Source organism: Oncorhynchus nerka, unplaced genomic scaffold (genome assembly GCF_034236695.1).
Source record: "Oncorhynchus nerka isolate Pitt River unplaced genomic scaffold, Oner_Uvic_2.0 unplaced_scaffold_887, whole genome shotgun sequence".
NCBI lineage: Eukaryota > Metazoa > Chordata > Actinopteri > Salmoniformes > Salmonidae > Oncorhynchus > Oncorhynchus nerka.
In genome coordinates, this window is record NW_027040406.1 from 169,469 (window position 1) to 183,276 (window position 13,808).

The 13,808-nt window shown below is 45.6% G+C and overlaps 1 protein-coding gene across 1 annotated transcript in view; it reads right to left on the reverse strand.

Annotated features, from left to right (window-relative positions):
* Positions 1 to 4,300, reverse strand: part of LOC115121452 (zinc finger protein 501-like) — a 38,715-nt gene extending 34,415 nt beyond the window's left edge. Inside the window, exon 1 of the mRNA XM_065016765.1 lies at positions 4,159 to 4,300. Within this exon, the coding sequence (XP_064872837.1) occupies positions 4,159 to 4,270 (112 nt within the window). The 5' untranslated portion in view covers positions 4,271 to 4,300. The remainder of the gene's footprint in view (positions 1 to 4,158) is intronic.
* Positions 4,301 to 13,808: the final 9,508 nt, after the last annotated feature.

The window sequence follows — 13,808 nt, forward strand, 5'->3', positions numbered from 1 at the left end:
AAGGAGGTAAAGGCAAAAAAGGCCATGGTGGCAAAGTAAATACAATATAGCAAGTAAAACACTGGAATGGTAGTATTGCAATGGAAGAATGTGCAAAGTAGAAATAAAAATAATGGGGTGCAAAGGAGCAAAATAAATAAATAAATTAAATACAGTTAGGAAAGAGGTAGTTGTTTGGGCTAAATTATAGGTGGGCTATGTACAGGTGCAGTAATCTGTAAGATGCTCTGACAGTTGGTGCTTAAAGCTAGTGAGGGAGATAAGTGTTTCCAATTTAAGAGATTTTGTAGTTCGTTCCAGTCATTGGCAGCAGAGAACTGGAAGGAGAGGCGGCCAAAGAAAGAATTGGTTTTGGGGTGACTAGAGATATACCTGCTGGAGCGTGTGCTACAGGTGGGAGATGCTATGGTGACCAGCGAGCTGAGATAAGGGGGACTTTACCTAGCAGGGTCTTGTAGATGACATGGAGCCAGTGGGTTTGGCGACGAGTATGAAGCGAGGGCCAGCCAACGAGAGCGTACAGGTCGCAATGGTGGGTAGTATATGGGGCTTTGGTGACAAAACGGATAGCACTGTGATAGACTGCATCCAATTTGTTGAGTAGGGTATTGGAGGCTATTTTGTAAATGACATCGCCAAAGTCGAGGATTGGTAGGATGGTCAATTTTACAAGGGTATGTTTGGCAGCATGAGTGAAGGATGCTTTGTTGCGAAATAGGAAGCCAATTCTAGATTTAACTTTGGATTGGAGATGTTTGATATGGGTCTGGAAGGAGAGTTTACAGTCTAACCAGACACCTAAGTATTTGTAGTTGTCCACGTATTCTAAGTCAGAGCCGTCCAGAGTAGTGATGTTGGACAGGCGGGTAGGTGCAGGTAGCGATCGGTTGAAGAGCATGCATTTAGTTTTACTTGTATTTAAGAGCAATTGGAGGCCACGGAAGGAGAGTTGTATGGCATTGAAGCTTGCCTGGAGGGTTGTTAACACAGTGTCCAAAGAAGGGCCGGAAGTATACAGGATGGTGTCGTCTGCGTAGAGGTGGATCAGAGACTCACCAGCAGCAAGAGCAACATCATTGATGTATACAGAGAAGAGAGTCGGTCCAAGAATTGAACCCTGTGGCACCCCCATAGAGACTGCCAGAGGTCCGGACAGCAGACCCTCCGATTTGACACACTGAACTCTATCAGAGAAGTAGTTGGTGAACCAGGCGAGGCAATCATTTGAGAAACCAAGGCTGTCGAGTCTGCCGATAAGGATGTGGTGGTTGACAGAGTCGAAAGCCTTGGCCAGATCAATGAATACGGCTGCACAGTAATGTTTCTTATCGATGGCGGTTAAGATATCGTTTAGGACCTTGAGCGTGGCTGAGGTGCACCCATGACCAGCTCTGAAACCAGATTGCATAGCAGAGAAGGTATGGTGAGATTCGAAATGGTGGTAATCTGTTTGTTGACTTGGCTTTCGAAGACCTTAGAAAGGCATGGTAGGATAGATATAGGTCTGTAGCAGTTTGGGTCAAGAGTGTCCCCCCTTTGAAGAGGGGATGACCGCAGCTTCTTTCCAATCTTTGGGAATCTCAGATGACAAGAAAGAGAGGTTGAACAGGCTAGTAATAGGGTGGCAACAATTTCGGCAGATAATTTTAGAAAGAAAGGGTCCAGATTGTCTAGCCCGGCTGATTTGTAGGGGTCCAGATTTTTCAGCTCTTTCAGAACTTCAGCTGAATGGATTTGGGAGAAGGAGAAATGGGGAAGGCTTGGGCGAGTTGCTGTTGGGGGTGCAGTGCTGTTGACCGGGGTAGGAGTTGCCAGGTGGAAAGCATGGCCAGCCGTAGAAAAATGCTTATTGAAATTCTCAATTATGGTGGATTTATCAGTGGTGACAGTGTTTCCTATCTTCAGTGCAGTGGGCAGCTGGGAGGAGGTGTTCTTATTCTCCATGGACTTTACAGTGTCCCAGAACTTTTTAGAGTTAGTGTTGCAGGAAGCAAATTTCTGCTTGAAAAAGCTAGCCTTGGCTTTTCTAACTGCCTGTGTATAACGGTTTCTAGCTTCCCTGAACAGCTGCATATCACGGGGGCTGTTCGATGCTAATGCAGAACGCCATAGGATGTTTTTGTGTTGGTTAAGGGCAGTCAGGTCTGGGGAGAACCAAGGGCTATATCTGTTCCTGGTTCTAATTTTCTTGAATGGGGCATGTTTATTTAAGATTGTTAGGAAGGCATTTTTAAAAAATATCCAGGCATCCTCTACTGACGGGATGAGATCAATATCCTTCCAGGACACCCCAGGTCTAAGGCCATAATGATTTATATTGTCATATAGCAATAACTCCACCTGGCAGGTCTAAGGCCATAATGATATATATTGTCATATAGTAATAACCCCCACCTGGCAGGTCTAAGGCCATAATGATTTATATTGTCATATAGCAATAACCCCCACCTGGCAGGTCTAAGTCCATAATGATTTATATTGTCATATCATATAGCAATAACTCCCACCTGGCAGGTCTAAGGCCATAATGATATATATTGTCATATAGCAATAACTCCACCTGGCAGGTCTAAGTCCATAATGATATATATTGTCATATAGCAATAACCCCCACCTGGCAGGTCTAAGGCCATAATGATATATATTGGTATATAGCAATAACTCCACCTGGCAGGTCTAAGTCCATAATGATATATATTGTTACATAGCAATAACTCCCACCTGGCAGGTCTAAGTCCATAATGATATATATTGTCATATTGTAATGAATTTCCTCCTCCTCCTCCGAAGAGGAGAGGCGAAACGGATCGGAGGACCAATATGCGTCGTGGTAAGTGTCCATGGTTCTTTTTAATGGGTTAAGGTACACATGAACAACTGACTACAAAAAAAACAAGAAATGTGAAAACTCAAAACAGTCCTATCTGGTGCAAACACAGAGACAGGAACAATCACCCACAAACACACAGTGAAACCCAGGCTACCTAAGTATGATTCTCAATCAGAGACAACTAATGACACCTGCCTCTGATTGAGAACCATACTAGGCCGAAACATAGAAATACTCAAATCATAGAAAAACAAACAGACTGCCCACCCAACTCACGCCCTGACCATACTAACTAATTACAAAACACAGGAAATAAAGGTCAGAACGTGACACATATAGCAATGACTCCCACCTGGCAGGTCTAAGGCCATAATGATTTATAAAATGGACTGCTCTCAACAGCCTCTTTCCACATGTTACCAACCCAACAGATGTGTCTTGAACAGCCTCTTTCCACATGTTACCAATCCAACAGATGTGTCTTGGACAGCCTCTTTCTACATGTTACCAACCCAACAGATGTGTCATGAACAGCCTCTTTCCACATGTTACCAATCCAACAGATGTGTCTTGAACAGCCTCTTTCCACATGTTACCAATCCAACAGATGTGTCATGGACAGCCTCTTTCCACACTCTACCAACTCAACAGATGTGTCTTGGACAGCCTCTTTCCACACTCTACCAATCCAACAGATGTGTCTTGGACAGCCTCTTTCCACACTCTACCAATCCAACAGATGTGTCTTGGACAGCCTCTTTCCACATGTTACCAATCCAACAGATGTGTCTTGGACAGCCTCTTTCCACACGTTACCAACCCAACAGATGAGTCTCCCAGTGGAGGCTCCTCAGGGGTCGGTAGGGGACTAAAAGTAGTCCTCGTGCACAGAGTTGTGTGTGTTGCTAAGCTCTGAAATCAATGGTTTCTGAAAGATTGATCCACGGGTGCACGTCAAAATACTATTAAGGATTTTAAATAACCTCTGTGGTAAAATAAATGTTTTATATACATTTCATCCAGATCAAAAGTATCCTTCATTGTCTTGATTCTGTCCTCTTCATCATTTGAAGTAAGACACGAGATGATTTTCATGAGCAAAGCACTACAGAAAGAGATATTCACATGTTTACAAATGTGGTGAAAAATCTAACAGGAAGCATTTGATCCATTAACGTTTTGTTGGCCGTCCCCGTCTCCTTGTAGCTTTAACGATTCCTACAGTACAGAACTATTAACGTGTAGAACTTCAGTAAATGCCCCTTTAAAACCGCACATCGGTTCAACAACTGCAGAGTTTGTACCCCTGTGTTTAAGATATTACTCACTGTTGTTAATCAGATCTCCTGTCTCCTCTTCTTCTTCTTCCAATGTGACAGTAATCTCCCCCACTTCCTTCATTTCAAAAACGTCTTCCTCTTCTTTCACTGTGACAGTCATCTCCCCTCTTTCTCTTCCTCTTCTTTCACTGTGACAGTCATCTCCCCTCTTCTTTCACTGTGACAGTAATCTCCCCTCCTCCCCTGCACCCTCATCTTCCTCTTCTTCTTTTACTGTAACATCCTCCTCCTCTTTAACTCTGAACGTCTTCACCTTCTGTCAATTTAACTTCTTTCTCTTCTTCTTTCACTGTAACAGCCTCAACCTCTGTTTCTTGTTTTACTGTGACATCCTCATCTTCCTTCTCCTCTTTCACGACAATGTTCAGCCCCAGAGTTTCTTTCTCCGTCCAGCAGACCCCTCTTTAGAAGTGGGGAGTCGTTAAGTGAGCTCATGGTTGGGATGTTAGCTAGATAGCTAGTTAGCATTAGTGACTAGACTAGCACTACTGCTAATTTACTCAGCCAGTTAGCTAACAACAACGTAAATATTATATTAAATTGGGTAACTAACTAGTAGATACGACAAGTGTGTTTAAAACACCGTGGCTAATATACACCAAACGCGTTTAAAGAGCTGCAATGTTTTCGTCTATGTTGGTTAAAAGCTACGGAGGTGATTAACTCGACGTTGTTGTAGAAGCGTCCCGTCCATTAGATTATACGTCACACTGACAGCATTGCCTGAAAAAAGGCACATCGCCATCTGCTGGGTGGGAGGGTAACAGTCAAGGGAAATGTTTATTTTATTTTGAGACATAAAGTAGGTTTTCATTTATTTCATTATATATATATATATATAAGCAGTTCAAACTGCTCCTACACGGTGTAACATTACTGAGTAGGTCCAAACTGCTCCTACACGGTGTACTAGTACTGAGTAGGTCCAAACTGCTACATGGTGTAACAGTACTGAGTAGGTCCAAACTCCTCCTACAGGGTGTAACAGTACTGAGTAGGTCCAAACTGCTCCTACACGGTGTAACAGTACTGAGTAGGTCCAAACTGCTCCTACACGGTGTAACATTACTGAGTAGGTCCATACTGCTCCTACATGGTGTAACAGTACTGAGTAGGTCCAAACTGCTCCTACACGGTGTAACAGTACTGAGTAGGTCCAAACTGCTCCTCCACGGTGTAACAGTACTGAGTAGGTCCAAACTGCTCCTACACGGTGTAACAGTACTGAGTAGGTCCAAACTGCTCCTACACGGTGTAACAGTACTAAGTAGGTCCAAACTGCTCCTACACGGTGTAACAGTACTGAGTAGGTCCAAACTGCTCCTACACGGTGTAACAGTACTGAATAGGTCCAAACTGCTCCTACACGGTGTAACAGTACTGAATAGGTCCAAACTGCTCCTCACGGTGTAACAGTACTGGTGTCCAAAACAGTACTGAGTAGGTCCAAACTGCTCCTCCACACGGTGTAACAGTACTGACTGCTCCTACAGGTACCAAACTGCTCCTACACGGTGTAACAGTACTGAGTAGGTCCAAACTGCTCCTACACGGTGTAACAGTACTGAGTAGGTCCAAACTGCTCCTACACTGTGTAACAGTACTGAATAGGTCCAAACTGCTCCTACACGGTGTAACAGTACTGAGTAGGTCCAAACTGCTCCTACACGGTGTAACAGTACTGAGTAGGTCCAAACTGCTCCTACACGGTGTAACAGTACTGAGTAGGTCCACACTGCTCCTACACGGTGTAACAGTACTGAGTAGGTCCAAACTGCTCCTCCACGGTGTAACAGTACTGAATAGGTCCAAACTGCTCCTCCACTGTGTAACAGTACTGAATAGGTCCAAACTGCTCCTACACGGTGTAACAGTACTGAGTAGGTCCAAACTGCTCCTCCACGGTGTAACAGTACTGAGTAGGTCCAAACTGCTCCTACACGGTGTAACAGTACTGAGTAGGTCCAAACGGTGTAACAGTACTGAGTAGGTCCAAACTGCTCCTCACGGTGTAACAGTACTAGGAACTGCTCCTACAGTGTCCAAACTGCTCCTACACGGTGTAACAGTACTGAGTAGGTCCAAACTGCTCCTCCACGGTGTAACAGTACTGAGTAGGTCCAAACTGCTCCTACACGGTGTAACAGTACTGAGTAGGTCCAAACTGCTCCTACACGGTGTAACAGTACTGAGTAGGTCCAAACTGCTCCTCCACGGTGTAACAGTACTGAGTAGGTCCAAACTGCTCCTCCACGGTGTAACAGTACTGAATAGGTCCAAACTGCTCCTACACGGTGTAACAGTACTGAGTAGGTCCAAACTGCTCCTACACGGTGTAACAGTACTGAGTAGGTCCAAACTGCTCCTACACGGTGTAACAGTACTGAGTAGGTCCAAACTGCTCCTCCACGGTGTAACAGTACTGTCCAAACTGCTCCTACACGGTGTAACCAAACTGCTCCTACACGGTGTAACAGTACTGAGTAGGTCCAAACTGCTCCTCACGGTGTAACAGTACTGAATAGGTCCAAACTGCTCCTCCACGGTGTAACAGTACTGAATAGGTCCAAACTGCTCCTCCACGGTGTAACAGTACTAGGTCCAAACTGCTCCTACACGGTGTAACAGTACTGAAGTAGGTCCAAACTGCTCCTCCACGGTGTAACAGTACTGAGTAGGTCCAAACTGCTCCTCCACGGTGTAACAGTACTGAATAGGTCCAAACTGCTCCTACACGGTGTAACAGTACTGAATAGGTCCACACTGCTCCTACACGGTGTAACAGTACTGAGTAGGTCCAAACTGCTCCTCCACGGTGTAACAGTACTGAATAGGTCCACACTGCTCCTCCACGGTGTAACAGTACTGAATAGGTCCAAACTGCTCCTACACGGTGTAACAGTACTGAGTAGGTCCAAACTGCTCCTACACGGTGTAACAGTACTGAGTAGGTCCAAACTGCTCCTACACGGTGTAACAGTACTGAGTAGGTCCAAACTGCTCCTACACGGTGTAACAGTACATCATGTAAACTCAGCAAAAAAAGAAACGTCCCTTTTTCAGGACCCTGTCTTTCAACGATAATTCGTAAAAAATCCAAATAACTTCACAGATCTTCATTGTAAAGGGTTTAAACACTGTTTCCCATGCTTGTTCAATGCACCATAAACAATTAATGAACATGCACCTGTGGAACGGTCGTTAAGACACTAACAGCTTACAGACGGTAGGCAATTAAGGTCACAGTTATGAAAACTCAGGACACTAAAGAGGCCTTTCTACGGACTCTGAAAAACAACAAAAGAAAGATGCCCAGGGTCCCTGCTCATCTGCGTGAACGTGACTTAGGCATGCTGCAAGGAGGCATGAGGACTGCAGATGTGGCCAGGACAATAAATTGCAATGTCCGTATTGTGAGATGTCTAAGACAGAGCTACAGGGAGACAGGACGGACAGCTGATCGTCCTCGCAGTGGCACACCACGTGTAACAACACCTGCACAGGATCAGTACATCCGAACATCACACCTACGGGACAGATGCAGGATGGCAACAACAACTGCCCGAGTTACACCAGGAACACACAATCCCTCCATCAGTGCTCAGACTGTCCGCAATAGGCTGAGAGGCTGGACTGAGGGCTTGTAGGCCTGTTGTAAGACAGGTCCTCACCAGACATCACCGGCAACAACGTCGCCTATGTGTTACACCGAGGCCTGTACTCTGGAGTGGGATCGATTTGGAGGTGGACGGTCCGTCATGGTCTGGGGCGGTTTGTCACAGTGTCATCGGCCTAAGCTTGTTGTCACTGCAGGCAATCTCAACGCTGCGCGTTACAGGAAGACATCCTCCTCCCTCATGTGGTACCCTTCCTACAGGCTCATCCTGACATGACCCTCCAGCATGACAATGCCACCAGCCATACTGTTCGTTCTGTGCGTGATTTTCTGCAAGACAGGAATGTCAGTGTTCTGCCATGGCCAGCGAAGAGCCCGGATCTCAATCCCATTGAGGACGTCTGGGACTTGTTGGATCAGAGGTTGAAGGGGTAGGGCCATTCCCCCAGAAATGTCTGGCAACTTGCAGGTGCCTTGGTGGAAGAGTGGGGTAATATGTGCAGTCCATGAGGAGGAGATGCACTGCAGTACTTATTGCAGCTGGTGGCCACACCAGATCCTGATCCACACCAGATCCACACCAGATCCTGACTGTTACTTATGTTACTTATATACATTATTCAATTTCTGTTAGTCTGTGGAACTTGTTCAGTTTATGTCTCAGTTGTTGAATCTTGTCTTGTTCATAGAAACACATTGAAGAACTAATTTGAATAATTTTATGAATGTGTTGAATAACACATTGAATAATAAAATGGCAGAACAAATAAAAAATAAACCAGAATTCCATTTGTTTTTGAAAAAAACGGTACCTGGTTACCTTCAGACGCGAGATAGATGTTGGTGGTATCAACTTCGGTAGAACAAAACAGGGGAACGCCATCGTGTTTGTCTCATCCTTCCATAGAGTGGTCATATTAGTTTGTTGGCCTAACCGTTTGCTAAATATGTTTTTTTTGTGAGTAGACAGATTCTCTGTCTTAAACAGACGGATTTTGATATCAATCAACTCTTAAAGGAGAAGTTTACCCAACATCCAGAAACTCCTAAGTGATTCCATACATTGAAACTAGTCCAGTGGGTTTGCCTTCCCCCTCTCTCCCTCCCTCTCCCCCTCTCTCTCCCTCTCTCTCCTCCCTCTCTCCCCTCCCTCTCTCTCCCTCTCTCTCCCCCTCCCTCTCCCTCCCTCCCTCTCTCCTCTCCCTCACTCTCCCTCCCCTCTCTCCTCTCCCTCACTCTCTCTCCCCCCTCTCTCTCTCTCCCTCCCCCTCTCTCTCCCTCTCTCTCTCCCCCTCTCTCTCCCTCCCCTCCTCCTCTCTCTCCCTCTCTCTCTCCCCCTCTCTCCCTGTAGTTCTGTACTGAAACAGCTGCAACAACGTGTCACGTGACTCTCGTCGTTGCCAGACGCCTCGCTCTGCTACTTCGCCAGCTAATTCATGATTCAGAAATCTGCGAAGTGTTGACAAATTTGTTGTTTTATTGAAAGCGTGTGAGTTATTTTTTTCGTCCAAAATACTATTGGTTTTGAGTGAACTATTCCACCTTAAGCATTTGTGATTATTTTATATCATTATTTTATGTAGAGGACTGCTACAGCAGGGGAGATGGGGAACAACTGTGCACTTTTGGGGGGAACCCCTGCTACTTAGATTCACGACCTCTTTGTTCATAGAGAAGTGAAGCCAGCATTACCCTGGACTGCGAGTGGCACAGTAGTCTGAGGCACTGCATCTCAGTGCAAGAGGGGTCACTACAGTACCACGCACAATTGGCCCAGCGTCGTCCGGGTTTTGCAGGGGTAGGCCTTCATTGTAAATGAGAATTAGTTCTTAAAGGTTATATATATATATATATATAATTACACATTAGTTAAACAAAGTAAACAACCTACAAATACAGTAGATATCCAAGAGTATGTGGACACCCCTTCAAATTAGTGGATTTGGATTTTTTCACCTCATCAACCAGAAAGGGGTGGGTCTAAAAGTCATTAGTCCTCTCTCAACAAAAGTATGTGGACTCCCCTTCAAATTAGTGGATTCAGCTATTTCAGCCACACACCCGTTGCTGACAGTTGTATAACCATGCAATCTCCATAGACAAACAACGTCAGTAGAATGGCCTTACTGAAGAGCTCAGTGACTTTCAACGTCATTGGATACCACCTTTCCAACAAGTCAGTTCGTAAAATGTCTGTCCTGCTATAGAAACTGTAAGTGTTGGTATTGTGAAGTGGAAACGTCTAGGAGCAACAACGGCTCAGCTGTGAAGTGGTAGGCCACACAAGCTCACAGCCGAGTGCTAAAGTGCGTAACGCGTAAAAATCCTCTGTCCTCGGCCGCAACACTCACTACTTAGTTCCAAACTGCCTCTAGAAGCACAATAACTGTTTGTCTGGGAGCTTTGTGAAATGGGTTTCCATGGTTGAGCAGCCGCAGCCAAGCCTAAGATCACCATGCGCAATGCCAGCGTCGGCTGTGGTGGTGGAAAGCTCGCTGACATTGGACTCCAGAGCAGTGGAAACGGCGTTCTCTGGAGTGACGAGTCACGCTTCACCATCTGGCAGCATGATGGACGAATCTGGGTTTGGCAGATGCTAGGAGAACGCTACCTGCTCGAAGGCATAGTGCCAACTGTAAAGTTTGGTGGAGGAGGAATAATGGTCTGGGGCTGTTTTTTATGGTTCGGGCTAGGCCCCTTAGTTCCAGTGAAAGGAAATCTTAACGCTACTGCATACAATTACATTCTAGATGACTTTGTGCAATAGTTTTGGGAAGGCCCTTTCTGGTTTCAGCATGACAATGCCACTGTGCAAAAGCGAGGTCCATATGGTTTGTCGAGAATGATGTGGAAAAACTTGACTGCCTTGCCCTCAACGCCATGGAACACATTTGGGATGAATTAGAACGCCTACTGTGAAGCCAGACCTAATCGCCCTTTGGCTGACCTCACTAAAGCTCTTTTGGCTGAATAGAAGTAAGCCCACTCCCCCCAGCAATGTTCCAACATCTAGTGGAAAGTCTTCCCAGAAGAGTGGAGGCTGTTATAGCAGCAAGGGGGGGACCAATTCCATATTAATACCATTGATTTTGGAATGAGATGTTGGACAAGCAGGTGTCCACATACAACCTATGAGTGGGACCGTTAGGGATGATTGTGGCAGCTTCTAATCTGGTAATAGGGGTTGCAACCATTTCTGCGGTTAATTTTAGAAAGAGAGGGTCCAGATTGTCTAGTCCAGCTGATTTGTAGGGGTCCAGATTTTGCAGCTCTTTCAGAACATCAGCTATCTGGATTTGGGTGAAGGAGAAATGGGGGAGGCTTGGGCAAGTTGCTGCAGGGTGTGCAGAGCTGTTGACCAGGGTAGGGGTAGCCAGGTGGAAAGCATGGCCAGCCGTAAAAAAAAAATGCTTATTGAAATTCTAAATTATCGTGGATTAATTGGTGGTGACAGTGTTTCCTAGCCCCCCCAGACGACATCCCTAGCCATGTCCTCAGATCATGCGCAGACCAGCAGGCTGGTGTGTTTACGGACATATTCAATCAATCCCTATCCCAGTCTGTTGTCCCCACATGCTTCAAGATGGCCACTATTGTTCCTGTTCCCAAGAAAGCCAAGGTAACTGAACTAAATTACTATCGCCCGTTGCCCTCACTTCCGTCATCATGAAGTGCTTTGAGAGACTAGTCAAGGACCATATCACCTCCACCCTACCTGACACCCTAGACCCACCAATTTGCTTACCGCCCCAATAGGTCCACTGACAATGCAATCGCCATCACACTGCCCTAACCCATCTGGACAAGAGGAATACCTATGTGAGAATGCTGTTCATTGACTACAGCTCAGCATTTTTACCACAGTACCCTCCAAACTCGTCATTAAGCTTGAGTCCCTGGGTCTCGACCCGGCCTGTGCATCTGGGTCCTGGAGTTTCTGGACGGCCGCCACCAGGTGGTGAAGGTAGGAAACAACATCTCCACCCTACTGATCCTCAACACTGGGGCCCTACAAAGGTGTGTTCTTGAACCTTCTCCTGTACTCCCTGTTCACCCATGACTGCGTGGCCATGCACGCTTCCAACTCAATCATCAAGTTTGCAGACGACACTACAGTGGTAGGCTTGATTACCAACAACGATGAGACGGCCTACAGGGAGGAGGTGAGGGCCCTTGGAGTGTGGTGTCAGGAAAATAACCTCTCACTCAACATCAACAAAACTAAGGAGATGATCGTGGACTTCAGGAAACAGCAGAGGGAGCACCCCCCTCCACATCAACTGGACAGTAGAATGTTTTAAGTTCCTCAGCGTACACATCACGGACAAACTGAAATGGTCCACCCACACAGACAGCGCGGTGAAGAAGGCGCAACAGTGCCTCTTCAACCTCAGGAGGTTGAAGAAATTTGGCTTCATCTAAAACACTCACAAACTTTTACAGATGCACAATTGAGAGCATCCTGTCGGGCTATATCACCGCCTGGTACGGCAACTGCACCACCCTCAACCGCAAGGCTCTCCAGAGGGTGGTGTGGTCTGCACAACGTATAACCGGAGGCAAACTACCTGACCTCCAGGACACCTACAGCACCCGATGTCACAGGAAGGCCAAAAATATCATCACGGACAACAACCACCGAGCCACTGCCTGTTCCTCCCGCTATCATCCAGAAGGAAAGGTCAGTACAGGTCCATCAAAGCTGGGACCGAGAGACTGAAAAACAGCTTCCATCTCAAGGCCATCAGACTGTTAAACAGCCATCACTAACATAGAGGGGCTGCTGTCAACAACAATCTCTGGCCACTTTAATAAATGGACTTAATGAAGGTATCACTAGTCACTTTAAATAACGGCACTTTAATAATGTTTACATATCCTACATTACTCATATATGTATATACAGCTCTATACCATCTGCTGCATCTTGCCTATGCCACACGGCCATCGCTCATCCATATATTTAAATGCACATATTCTTCTTCAATCCTCACATTTGTGTGTAAAAGGTAGTTGTTGTGAATTTGTTCGATATTACTGCGTTTGTTCGATCTAGAAGAGCAAGCATTTCGCTACGCTCGCATTAACATCTGCTAACCATGTGTATGTGACTAATAACATCTGCTAACCATGTGTATGTGACCATTAAATAGCTGCTAACCATGTGTATGTGACCAATAACATCTGCAAACCATGTGTATGTGACCAATAACCATGTGTTTGTTTAGATTTAGTGAATCTTTTTATAAACTGCGTTACTTCAGTCAGCAGATGACGAAGTGAGTTTTTCAGGTGATGCTTCTCGCGTGACGTATAATGCAGTGGACACACGGGTTTCCACTAGCTACCACAGCCACAATGTCAAAATGGACGATATCGAAAAAAATGAATGAAAACGAACATTTGCTTTTTGGTCTTAATTTAGGGTTCGGCATAAGGTTGGCAATGTGGTTAAGGTTAAGATTGAAATCAAAATTTAACAAGATAAATTGTAGAAATGGGTGTTTTTTTTGTGGACTTTGTGACTGTGGTAACTAGTGACGACCGACCGCTGTGGACGCTTCTGGAACGTCACGGTTCAACCGTCTCTGTAGCCTGTTAGCCGACAAGAAGTAGAAACATTGAAGCTCTGTCGAACATGTTTGTGTAGCTACACAAATACCACCCCAGTGATTTAAACACAGTTCTGTTAACGTATCTACTAGCTCATTTAAACGTAATTTGCTTGTTATTACATTTGTAAATGTGTTACCGAGCCTAGCACTAGGGTAGTCGCTAATGCTAAGTAGCTAGCTAGCTAGCATCCCTGACAATGAGCTCACTAAGCTACTCTCCTCCTGCTAATGAAGAGGAGGTCTGCTGGACGGAGAAAGCAGCTATGGGGATGAACATTGTCATTAAAGAAGAAGAAGAGGATATTACAGTGATAGGAACGGAAGAAGCTTGTCGAATTAAAACGGAGGAAGGGATAGAGGCTGTCACAGTGAAAGAGGAAGAGGGGATAGAGGTTGTCATAGTGGAA